This window comes from Mus caroli, chromosome 17, assembly GCF_900094665.2.
Source record: "Mus caroli chromosome 17, CAROLI_EIJ_v1.1, whole genome shotgun sequence".
Taxonomy (NCBI): Eukaryota; Metazoa; Chordata; class Mammalia; order Rodentia; family Muridae; genus Mus; species Mus caroli.
Window position 1 is genome coordinate 74483469 of NC_034586.1, and position 12865 is coordinate 74496333.

General features: G+C 40.7%; 1 protein-coding gene and 1 pseudogene across 1 annotated transcript in view; one reads left to right on the forward strand and one right to left on the reverse strand.

Moving 5' to 3' along the window:
• Positions 1–20: 20 nt before the first annotated feature.
• The window catches only part of Heatr5b (HEAT repeat containing 5B), a 78821-nt gene continuing 65976 nt past the window's right edge, over positions 21–12865 (reverse strand). Inside the window, exons 24-30 of the mRNA XM_029470916.1 lie at positions 12542–12669; positions 10169–10313; positions 9203–9469; positions 7807–8031; positions 4278–4429; positions 2613–2826; positions 21–1514 (exon numbers count right to left, since the gene is read on the reverse strand). Coding sequence (XP_029326776.1) covers positions 1210–1514; positions 2613–2826; positions 4278–4429; positions 7807–8031; positions 9203–9469; positions 10169–10313; positions 12542–12669 — 1436 coding nt within the window. The 3' untranslated portion in view covers positions 21–1209. The remainder of the gene's footprint in view (positions 1515–2612; positions 2827–4277; positions 4430–7806; positions 8032–9202; positions 9470–10168; positions 10314–12541; positions 12670–12865) is intronic.
• Positions 481–1039, forward strand: LOC110312305 (annotated as a pseudogene).

Below are 12865 nucleotides of genomic sequence, written 5' to 3' on the forward strand. Positions count from 1 at the left end.
GATGTGATTGCTTGCTTGCTTGCTTGGTGCCCATTCATTTTCGTCTTGAGGGCTTGGCCTCTTATTTTAACACTATCATCACTGCGTCCTCCAGCTAAAGTCTTAACGGAGGTTTGAGTTTATGCATCCTATGGGTTTACTGTACATAAATATTTAGTTATTCATAAANTGGAGGTTTTGTCTTAAATCATGGATGAAACAATCAAGCTTTTCAGAAAAGCTACTTGATTTAATAACTACGATGATTTTAAATAAAACCAAAGAATTATCATGTAATGCAAACCACACACTTTTTAAAAATAACAAGTTATGGTGACCTGGAGTACATTTTTACAAGATTAGAAAGTGTCACGTCTTAATCTGTAATAAGAATGTAATGTATGGCAGTTGCCCTTTCTTCTGCACACTCCTATCTCAGGGCCAGCACCTCTGGGATGGCCTCACAAAACCGGGACCCAGTTGTTGCCAGCAAGCCCTGCAGGGGGCGCCGCCTGGGGCCCTGTGGGCAAGCAGCTACAGCAGGAACTGATGACCCTCGTGCAGTCTGGTGACAAAGGAATCTCTGCCTTCCCTGAATCAGACAGCCTGTTCAAATGGGTGGGGACCATCCACGGAGCAGCCTCAGGTCCCTGGAAGTCCCACAGTGAAGTTCCTCACACCCTGCTACCACCCCAACGTGGACACCCAGGGCAACTTCTGCCTGGACATCCTCAAGGATAAGTGGTCTGCACTGTATGATGTCAGGACCATCTTGCTCTCTATCCAGAGCCTGCTAGGAGATCCCAACATCGANAGCCCTTTGAACACACACGCTGTGGAGCTCTGGAAAAACCCCACAGCGTTTAAGAAGTACCTGCAGGAAACCTATTCAAAGCAGGTCTCCAGCCAAGATCTCTCCTGCAAGCTGTCCGCCCCTCTTTTGTGTCATCTTTTTTCTGAGGCTATCTGTCCTTTCTCCTTGATTTCTAAGCTGTGTTGTTATTTTTGTTTTGTTTTTAAATTAAATCTGCTTGAACCTTTAACAATGTATATTAAATAAATACATGTTGAAAAAAAGAATGTACTGTATAAATGCTCTATGTGTCAGTTTATACATCTTTTATTTTATATTTTGGTACCATTGTAATACAGTATGTGAATGTTGGTATTATTCTAAAAAGTGGTAAATGTTTGAGAAAATAAATAAATACAGATGAGTGGAAAAGCACACTAAAAAAAGCTTGTTTTCAGCTTAATTGTCGGTGTGGAATGCGTGGTGGGGGCGGGCTGCCTGGNGGCGGCTTTAGCTTTGCTTGCCTGGCTTGCTCGGACAGCAGTTTCTAGTCGTGCTTTCAGTTCAGGAGCAGCCCCCATTACCGTCTTGAAAGCATGAGGGTACAGAGGTCCAATATGCATTAGGTTCTGCAGTGCAAACTCATGAAGATCTTTGGAGATCGAACTTGCTGAGGCAAAAGAATTTTCATCCAGCAGGTAAGAGATCAAAGTGGGCACTAGAAGAGCGAGTAACTGGACTCCTGTAACAGAGGACAGAAATCACTGGCCTGACTGGAGACAATGCAGATTGACTGTTTTTTTTTTATTTTAATTTCACGTGCACTGAAGTTTTGCCTGCGTGTGTGCCTGGGTGAGGACGTCGGATCCCCTGAGACTGCAGCTGCAGACAGTTGTGAGCTGTCATGTGGGTGTTGGGAATTAAACCCGGGTCGTCTAGAAGAGCATCCAGTGCTCTTAACTGCTGAGCTATCACTCAGCCCCGCAGCTTGTCATTTGTAATAATAACAATTCATTATATACTACATGACACTATTATGTATGTTACTTGTGCAACTACAGTTTAATAGCAAACCAGGCTGCAGCCATGTCTCTGAACTAAGTGAGTCTCAAAGAATAAAGGCTTAAGACATCAGTGCCTAAAGCATTATAATATCCATCTTCAAATCAGACCAATTTGCAGAATTAGTAAGATGTGCCAATAATAAACATGGTTTTACTTGGATTATAAATGTTTTAAATGTTTTAAACTACAGCAAGACTTTTAAGAGACAGAATAAGTACACAATTAGTAAATATATGTAAAAAGTAACTGAACTTTTTTAACTTAAAATTTAAGACTAAATGCTATGCAAAAATAAAGGTAGGGGTGGAGGTACAGCTCCAAAGAATCAAATTTTAGTATTCATCTGCATACATTTCTGGTTCAATAAAGGCATTTTGCAGTATTCATGAAGCAAGATGTTAAATATCAAATTCTGAGNTATTTTATGATACTTGGTGCTTCTACTTCATGGTTATAAAAGAAGGCTAATGTCATTCGTATTTTATTTTAAAACTTGTATTAAATCTGTTAAGAACTGTTTCTAGTTCTTAAAAACACATTGCTAGAAAATTAAAAACAAAATTCATGTGTTAAAATGCCCTCAGTAATTCACTGAAAAATAAATATAAATAAACTCAATACATTGTATTGGTAACCTGAGTGAATGCATCATGTACTCAGACTGTAATTGCTTCTCAGGAAACACGCTGCTACGAAGCCCATGTTTAACATTAAGATTCATAAATAATACAGGTGTTCATTTTGGACTAGTGGCTTTTAATCAGAAAATACTTACTGTTCTGTTCTTCCCCAAGAGCAACCAATGTTTCAAGAACTTTAATTCCTTCTTGGACAGCCAAAAGTTCCGTGCTACTGGCCGGTCTGTGTCTCTCCACAGCCTTCAGCTTCCCAACCACCAGCGGAGCTAAGGAGTGGATGTAGGGAGTGGAGAGCGCACGGTTGGAATGCTGGAAGACGGAGAGGAGAAGCTGGTAGCATTTGGCTTGAACCTACGTAAGAGAGAGATTTTCTTAATTAATGCAACTGGCAGATCTTAATCATGGCTGTACCTAACTAGCTACTGAAAAGGAGAACAATGAAATTTAATGCTATCTAAATGAAACTGGAGATTAAAGAAATTCCTTATACATAAGTTATGTATTATCAGGCTTGTATAACCAGTATTTCTACGGTGTGGGGAAGCCAGAAACCACTAAGCTTGATTTTTTGTCAATTCTTCCTTTAATGTATAATTGTCTAATTTTAACGCAATGTAGTAAGGCAGGCTAACAAATGACGGGCCTGAAATAAAGCTACAACACCACACTATTTAGATGCACTGACCCCACTTGATTCTTTGGAAACAACTGTTTATACCAATGTCTAAGTCTAGAAAGGAGATTCCCATTGGCTATACCTAGATTAGAAAAACCTCATATTAACTTTTCTTTTCTTTCTTGAGGCAAGTTCTCACTATATAGCTCTAGTGAGCATAGAACTCACTATGTAGACCAGGTTAGCTTCAAATTTACCGAGATGGGGTAGCCTGTGCTCCTGAGTGCTAGCATTTGTCACCATGCTCAGCAGAGTCGTAACAACTCTGTTAAGGAGGGAAAGAGTCAGAGGCTGCTCATCGATGTGTGGACAAAGGATGCAGTACACTTGGCTCAGTACTGTGTTAGAAAGCAAACCACCAAGTTCCTCGCACACAGAAAAGTGTGGAGGACCGTTTAAGGATATAGGTCTCTGAGCTAGGGATNTGAAGACCTTCAGGAAGCTCAGGGTGGAGGCAGAAATGCTCTATACCAACTTTCTTTTCCTGGTGTGCAGCATGTTTGAGAAGCCTTAACTTGGACTTTGACAAAAGAAACCATAAAGCATGTTCATTTAAAAGATGCAATAACGACAGTGACGCAGGCCTTTAATCCCAGCACTCAGGGAGGCAGAGGCAGGTGGAGCTCTGAGTTCAAAGCCAGCCTGGTCCACAGATCCAGTTCCCAGACAGCCAAGCTACACAGAGAAACCCTATCTCAGAAAGAAATAAAAATAGGAAAAAAAGACAGAAAAGATGCAACAATGTTATCCTTTAACATCCTTGGTATCACTGAAATAAACACTATAATTATAGCTAGGGTAATAAAGCATTTCATTNATTAGACAATTTCAGCACAGGTGAGTACTATCTATGTGATTCTGAGTACCTAACCACAGCGCTCTTTAGCAGTTTCCCATTTAGAAGCCACTCCACAGGCTGACCATACATAGGCAGGTAAGGAGATGTGTGGTGGCACACAAAGTACCTGCACACACAAACATCACAACTATGCACACGGTAACACATAAACGAGATGCCGCAGCTGAAGCCGTACTGCAGACACGGAAGTTCTTGCTGCACGCACCATCAGCTCTTAGTGAGCGCATTTGAAGACCCCTGACAGAGCAGGCAGGAAGGGTAACTCACCCATGGGTCACATGAGTTCAGGGCACTCTTAAATCTGTTCATGCAGCCGTTCTGTAGGGACTGCACTCCTATTATTTCACTGCTGGCAGACCACAGGAAGAGTGCAATGGCTGTGAGTGTGCTCACTTCATCAGGTGCGGGCATACAGTCATCTACGAAACAAAAGGCAAGCAACGTGGGGAGATCTGGGGATTACAGACTGGGCAACACTCTGTCAGTGTTTACCAGAGTGTGTCTCAACCTGAAAAATACAGATTACAAAAGTCTCGCTGTGGAACTATGGTAGGAATAAATGCTTCGGGCACACTTTTTAAATTGGTGTGTTAAAGTTTGATAGGAAGCAGACAGTTAAGAGAGATGCCGTCTTGACAAAATAATGAAAGTTAGCATTTGCCATAACTATAATCCCAGCACAGGGGAGGTGGAGGCAGNATTATTGACACAAATTTGAAGGCAGCCTNGCTACAGAGTGACATCAAGCCAGTGTAGACTACAAAGCACAGCTTTGTCTTCAAAAAGCAAAAANCAAAAAACAAGGGGCTAAAGAGATGTCTCAGCAGTTGAGGGCACTGGCTGTTCTTCCAGAGGACCTTGGATCAGTTCTCAGCACCCACATGGCAGCTCATGGCTGTCTGTGGCTCTAGTTCCAGAGGATCCAATGCTCTTGCACAAATACACATGCAGGCAAAACACCAATGCATATGAAATAAGATAAAATAAATTAATAAAAGCAGAAACCAAAAGTTCCTTTTTCATTTTTGTTTGTTTATTTGCTTGCTTGTTTGAGACGAGGTCTCTCTACATAGATTTGACTGACTGTCCTAGAACTCATTATGTAGACAAGGCTGGCCTCAAACTCAGAGATGCACTTGCCTCTGCCTCCTGAGTGCTGGGACTAAAGGTGTGCACCACTAAGCCTGGCCAAGAGATTCTTGATGTCAGACAAAGCAATATTATATGTTGTCTGACATGACTGTCTAAGAAAGATATACATTACTTATGGGATATTCCTGCTCAAAAGGTATAAACTGAATGTATACTAAAACAAGGGGAAAATTAAACAAGTATNAATGAAGGAACACTCTACAGAATAGGTGTCCTGTAGTCTTCAAAAGCAGGAATGTGCATGGATGCACACTCATGATCCTAGCACTTGGGGAGGCAGGAGGCAGAGAAAGAAGTATCCCTGAGTTCGAAGCCAACCTGGTCTATGTGAATTTCAGAACAGCCAGGGCTACACAGAAAAACAANAAAACAGAATAAAGCCAAACTAGGAATATTATAAAAGATAAAGGCTAGAGAAATGTCCCAGACTAACCCTGAGAATAAAGCAGAGAAAAANGCATACCTAGGACAACTTNTGAAATGTACATGTGAACAACAGCAACACTGCATCAATGCTAAGTTCCTAAGTTTGGTAATTCCATTGTGAGTATTTAAGGAATCACTCTGTTCTTAGGATACCTATGAAGTATTCAGGAGTAAAACATCACAAAGATGCCAACATATTCTCAAATGGTTCAGTTAATTAAGATGAGTAACAATAATGATGTATGGATTCTACAGAGGGTCCTATGGAGTGGGAGACAAGATCTAGGACAATCCTGGACAATCCTGGAGTCCACAAATCTATTCTCCAACATCTTATTAAAGTTTGAAATTCTTTCAAAATCAAAGGTTCTAAAAATGAAAAAAAGTATTGCAACAATTTTAAAAGGGTTCATTGCTCCTGTGAGGATTTCCGTGTGAGCATAAATACATACACACAATTCGTAAATACAGGACCTCAATTCTTACATAAGAAACATTTCCAGGCTGGAAACGCACTCCACAGTGAGCCTGGCTGGGATTACAGATATGAGCCTTGATGCCTGGCTCTGAAAAGGTGTCAAAGAACAATGTGGCAGACCTTCCCTTCTCACTGTGTTCTTACAGCTATGATATTGAATTTAAAAAGAAAATACAACTGGGAAAAGTTAAACACAGAAGAAAAGATAAAAACTATGAATAAGTATTTCCCCTGAATTAAAAACAAATATAAAAACGATTATATTCCCTAAGAAAAGGACAATAAAAACGGATGTATGGAGATGTTGTTGATGGAATCATAAATTCATAAAACCACAGTGGACATTATCTGATGAAANTGGTGTTAAAATATGTATTTTCAGTCTTCATATGTGCCATAAAAAATATGAGGAATCTTTAAGGATGTTTATTACAAATTACATTACAATTAGAAATTATAAAAAATACCCATTGACAGGTAAAAANTAACTGGCAAATCGATTGTAAAAATAGAAGAATGAGATTTTAGTTATGTAAAGTTACTTAGTTAAAAACTATAAACAAATATCATATTGTTCATAATTACTTACCTCACTTAATATAAGCATGTACATATACATATGTACTTATTAACTAGTACATATTAACATAAATTCCTTATTTCTATATACAGACATAGGTTAAAATATTTCAATATCAAGACTGTAGTTATATTTGGGGATATGTTAGGATAGTCATAAATATTTAGTCTCTTTCATTATTTTTTCTTTGGAGATAGGACCTCATTATATTGGCCCTGGCTGGCCTGGAACTCACTATGTAGACTTGGGTGGCCTTGAGCTCACAGAGAACCACCAGCCCTGCCTCTTGTATGGCAGCAGGCATGCGCTATCCTGTCCTGCTCCTATTTTGTTATTTTTATTGAAACACCTAGCCAGACATTGTGATATGTTTCTGTAATCTCAGGAATCAAGAGGCTTCAAGGTTGAAGTTGACCTGGGTTGCACAACAAGGCCCTGCTGCAAAAAAAAAAAAAAAAAAAAAGGTAACAACAAAAAGGAGGGGGAGGAAAGAAGGGAGGGGGGAGAAAAACAAACGGTACGTAAGCATACATATACCAATACATGTCAATTCTGGGTCTATACCGTCTTTTTTTATAAGCTGGGAACATGCAGCATAGAAGCACTTAGAAAAAGGTTCTTTAGAGCCTTGGAAAATGTATTTATACTTCAAATCTGAGATGTAATAAAACACCTCTCAGGTTGATGGATCTTATACAGCAGTCTCCTTCAAGGTTATTCAAGTAATAGTTTATTAACGAACAGACATCTATTTTATGTATATATGAGTACACCGTCACTATGTTCAGACACACCAGAAGAGGGCATTAGATTCAATTACAGATGGTTGTGAGCCAGCATGTGGTTGCTGGGAATTGAACTCATGACCTTCGGAAGAGCAGCCAGTGCTCTTAACCACTGAGCCATTTCTCCAGTCCCAGGAACAAACATCTTAAGAAATTAAAACTTTGAAAACTCAGACAGGCTGAGCGGTGGTGGTGCACACTTTTAATCCTAGCACTTGGGAGGCAGAGGCAGGCGGATTTCTGAGTTCGAGGTCAGCCTGGTCTACAGAGTGAGTTCCAGGACAACCAGGGCTACACAGAGAAACCCTGTCTCAAAACAAACAAACAAATAAACAAAACAAAAACAACAAAAAAAGAAAACTCAAGACAGGCTACCTGGTTGAGAATATTCCAGGATGCAGGCAAGGGTGCTCCGGATTAGAGTGGTCCACTGTTTCTGTGTGTCCTCAGTTTTGGCCATGGAAAGTGTCACGATACTTTTTATCCCCTGAAGAGCTGCACTGACTGGGGGAGGTACCTGGTTGTCCGCAGACTTTATTGCTGTGTCTTTCAATATTCTTGCAATTAAGAAAAGGATTGTGGGCAGGATTGTCATACATCCTGAAATAAAAACAAATAAAATGTTTTGTAACTCCTTCAGTTCCACCATGATAGCTGTTTCATCACACAAACACACACACACACATACACACACACACACACATTGTTTTTAAACAGCTGGCTATGTCCTCTTCCCCCTCCGTTAAGGGCTCATGATTGTGTACAGGCTGGCTTCACAGCCCTGTGCTCAAGCAATCCTGCCTCAGCATCAGTGTGCCTGGCTGANGGTGATATAATATTATTTCTATCCTTGATTTTATTCAAAATTTACTGTATCACTGTCATAAATCAACNTCTAAAAACAGGTTAAAACAGAAGTGGCATTTTCTTTTTCGTTTCAGTTGACTCTCAGTTTTCTTACTTCCAGGGTTGGCCATTTAACATTGCCCTTCATAATGGGAGGAGGACGGAGGNCAGAGAACAGTACAACACTGACCATGTACTTTGAGTAGCCTGGGGAATCTTACATAATGTAATCACCTTTCAGTATGCAAGAATCAACTCAAAGCAGGAAAATAGAGTATTGAGCAAGCGAATGCAGATGAAAGCATCCTAGAGGCTGAGCCTGCCCTCAGTTAGGCTCCTTCCAAGAGACTAAGATGGAGAAGTCACTGTCTCATGCTTGTCAGGAAAGAGCCAGAAAGGTCTGCTTGAGGTGAAATGGCCCTGCACACTTCCTGGTACTATTTTTACTTTAACACCGAGGGAAAGTCTATTCTGTGCCATAGTTCTTCAATCTACAGACAACTACCACCTTTACAAGCACAGTTCTTTTCAGTGCTCCTTCTGGTTGACTGTCACTGTCTTAGGCATGCAGTCGTTTCCAATGACACTCATGAAGGGGAGCCAGATTATAAAACAGGAGCTCAGTCATCCCTCCCATGTTTGTCTGTTGACTTCATGTCTTCCCTCAACCTTCAGGTTTTCATTGTTTTATGATATTTGGAATCAAAACCAAGATGAGGACTTTGCATATGCGGGCAAGGCTACCTTAGTAAGTTTTAGAAATTTTAGTTTTTCCCAGGCTGTTAAAGGCAAACTAACCCTTTAAAAGACTTCTCACTTAGCAGCTGAGATTTAAGAAAGGAAAAGGAAACTTTTAAAATCCAAAGNCCACTCATCTTTATCTACTTCCACATATCACACTCTCAGATACTGATCAATACCATACCAGCCGGTGAACAAAGGGATGGCAGATCCGAGAGAATGGCCACCGTGGCTGCCACCAAGCGGGCACTTTCTTCTGACAGCTGAGTTTTCGTGGCCGTGTGACTAGGAGAGTCTGACATCTTGGTACTCAGGTGTGGCATGTGCCGTACTAAAATGAACATCAGCAGCTCCATGGTTGCAAACACAAGGGACTTTCCAGGAATGAGGCCACCGGTATCACCCCCTTCTCCTAATGNAGGGCAGGACTCTTTTTCCATATCCTCTTCATCTTAGGAAAAGATAATCTTATGATATTTCCAGCATAAATATGCATAAAATAATAAGTATATTTAAAAACATTTCTAAAGGATTTCTAAGTAAATATGTAACTGGTGCCATATGCCCTTGGTCCAGTGTTCTGGCTAGATGAACCCCTCCTTGAAAGCCATGAGCAATCCATTTCACCTGGAAAATCATTACTAGGCATTTTATTGGGTTTATATTCCATAACAGGGATAACAAATATGCTAGGTGAACCATATAAAATTGACACCTTTGAATGGAAGAAGTATAAAATTAAGTATTCTTTTTTAATTTTAATTTTGGTTTGAGATAGGTCTCTAGCCCAAATTGACCTTGAATCCTCTATATGGTGCTGAACAAACATTGTACTTTTTCATCTTTTTGTTTCTACCTCCCAAATGAGGAGATTACAGGCATGTTCATCATGCCTGGTTATAAAACTAGGAGTACAGAGCTGGAGAGATGGCCCAATGGTTAAGAGCACTGGTTGCTCTTCCAGAAGTCCTGGGTTTGAGTCCTGGCACCCACACAGCATATCACAACCATCTGTAAGTCCAGTTCTAGGGGACCAATGCCCTCTTACAGTCTCTGTGGGCCCCAGGCATTCATNTGGCAAAACAGCCACACGTATAAAAGAACCAACTCCAAACCTTGCGGGACAAACAAGGTTGTTTCCAGTGCTTACTCAGAGCGTTTCTCTTTTCCTGTAGATGGTCCTGAGCAGCCCTGACAATCTGCTGCACGACTCCAGTGACCAGCAGCTGGATAGACGGTGGGTTCCACGTCAGTAACAGGCGGTGCAGGACACTTAGCAACTCAACACCAATCAGCTATTATAATTAATACAAATATGCTTAGTTAGTTTCAATTTCAAATGACAGATGGGTACTATTAAAATCTGAGAAAATGCACATACAATAATTTTGTAACTGAAATTTAATATATAGGACTAGATAACAAAAGAACATTATAATAAAATTGAGAGGTCAGACTTTATCCTATAAGATTTTCATGCAACATATAGTATTTAATTATTTAATTATGTTTTATATTCAGATATTATTCTCCTANTGGGNTAAAACATCTAAGCTATTGGTGTTGCTAGAACTCAGTGTCACTGAAGTTCCTAATTGTCCAACTAAGCTGAGGAATTGGTCCAGAATATGACCACCAGAGCCGGCATCGAGAAGCCTCTACGTGGACACAGGATCTCCAGCTTTCTGATGAAATGTCATATGAACGGAAGACAGGAAGCAGGCACCATACAATCATGTGCTGTGGGGGGATGGCGTGGCTGGTAGTTTTTCATGAACTTTATCTGGTAGTGTGTCTCAAAATTAGAGAGGGAAGAAACCAATATAATAAAAATGAGCAAAGAACTGTATAAATTAATTAGGCTAAGAGTTTATTATTTGAAGAGACTGATCTTAGTAGCTAGATAGGAGAGAGAGAGAGGGAGAGAGAGAGAGAGAGTTTTCACTTCAGCAACTATTACAAACTGATAATTTAAAAAAAAAAGATTTATCTATTTTATTTATGTGAGTACACTGTAGCTGTCTTCAGACACACCAGAGGAGAGCATCAGATCTCATTACAGATGGTTGTGAGCCACCATGTGCTTCCTGGGAATTGAACTCAGGACCTCTGGAAGAGTAGTCAGTGCTCTTAACTGCAGAGCCATCTCTCCAGCCCCCACAAACTGTAATCTTAAGTATCTATAATTTTCTTCATCTAACTGATACAAAGAGTTTGCCATAAATTAAAAAATAGAAGAGAAACTTAATTCAGTCAAAACTTTTCTCGTTTCTTCTCTTAAGATAGGAGAGCCCACACACAGCGTGGGGGCACTGCTAAGTCAGAAAGGGCAGGCTCAGCACACACGGCTCTGGAGCCAATCCCCATAAATACAAAGAAATTCAAAATCAAAATAAATCCAAGGCTGTTCCATTGTTCTTCATGTGTTCTTCACATATCCTAGTAGGCTTCCAGGGACTGATCGAGACCCGTGCCTCTCCTGTCAGGCCACTCTCCTCATGGTATCTGAATGTTCTGGACTTTCTTACTTAAGGCCTCCAAAGACCTCCCCTGCCCTTGCTGCAGTCCNGCATCTGTCTGTAGCATTCTTCCCTTCCGTGCTGCCCCTGCCTCCCAGAGCACCCCTTGCCCTTGAGAGCCGTTGGCATTTGCTCCTACTCCCACTCTCTGGTCCCCACTGCCCATCTAGTTCCCTCTGTTTGACCTATAAATGTTTATCCTCAGTTTCCCAGNATGGCTCTCTTTTCACCCTCATTCTAGACTACTATTCTCTGGTCGATTAGAGAGAGAGCGAGCCTCAGAGCTGCTCTGTGCTCCCCTTCTCGTAGCTCATAAACCAATCTCTTCAAGGCTGACTGTACAATCCCTCTATGTCTGTCTGTTTGCCTCTATCAGTCATTTATCTATCTACCTCTCTACCTAGCTACACTAATGCTCTTCAACTGAGTTACATCCAAACAAATTTAATCATTCTTCTATTCAAACATTTTTATTAATTTCCTTTTGCTTTCAGTACAGAGTTCAGATAGCTTTGCTTGTCATAAAGAAACCTTCATATTTAGTCTTTACAGCATTGCCCAGCCCCATCCAGTGACATCTACCTGTTTACATCAGCGACAGTAAATGACTGTAGCACCCATGAACTTGTCACGCTCTNGTGGACCCTGGTTTTTGTACTTGTGCTGTTCTTTCTCAGAAGGACACTCGTCCTTTGGCAGTTCCTCTCTAAGATCCGATTCAACTCGCTCGCTTGTGAGAGGTGTCCTTTGCCTATGCACCACTGTGCGAGTGCCTGGCCTCATTACTCACTACCCCTATCTACGATGGTAAAGCCATGGTGTTTAGTCNCAGTCTAGCTCTGTAGTCATGCAAGACTTAGGAGAGACAAAACCCTTTNCGTTGGTATTAGTTACATCATCTTGTTAGCAACATACAATGTTTATTTCCAATTTGAGAAATTTATTCCAAGATAGATGCGATTAACACAAAGCACACAATTATCCATTATAGAAATACACTGTACCTGATCTTCTGCAATGTGGATTCGTGCATAAGGAGAACCCAGTAAGGTGTGTAAGGCCTGCAGGCATGCTGTAACATGTTCAATGGGCTCCTCTGGTCGAGGGGAACAAAGAAACTGTATACTCACACCTGGAACGCACAAAGTAAAACCATGGGTTTTCTTNTTTTTCTTTTTCTTTTTTAAAAGATTTATTTATTATTATATGTAAGTACACTGTAGCTGTCTTCAGTCGCACCAGAAGAGGGCATCAGATCTCATTACAGATGGTCATGAGCCACCATGTGGTTGCTGGGATTTGAACTCAGGACCTTCAGAAGAGCAGTC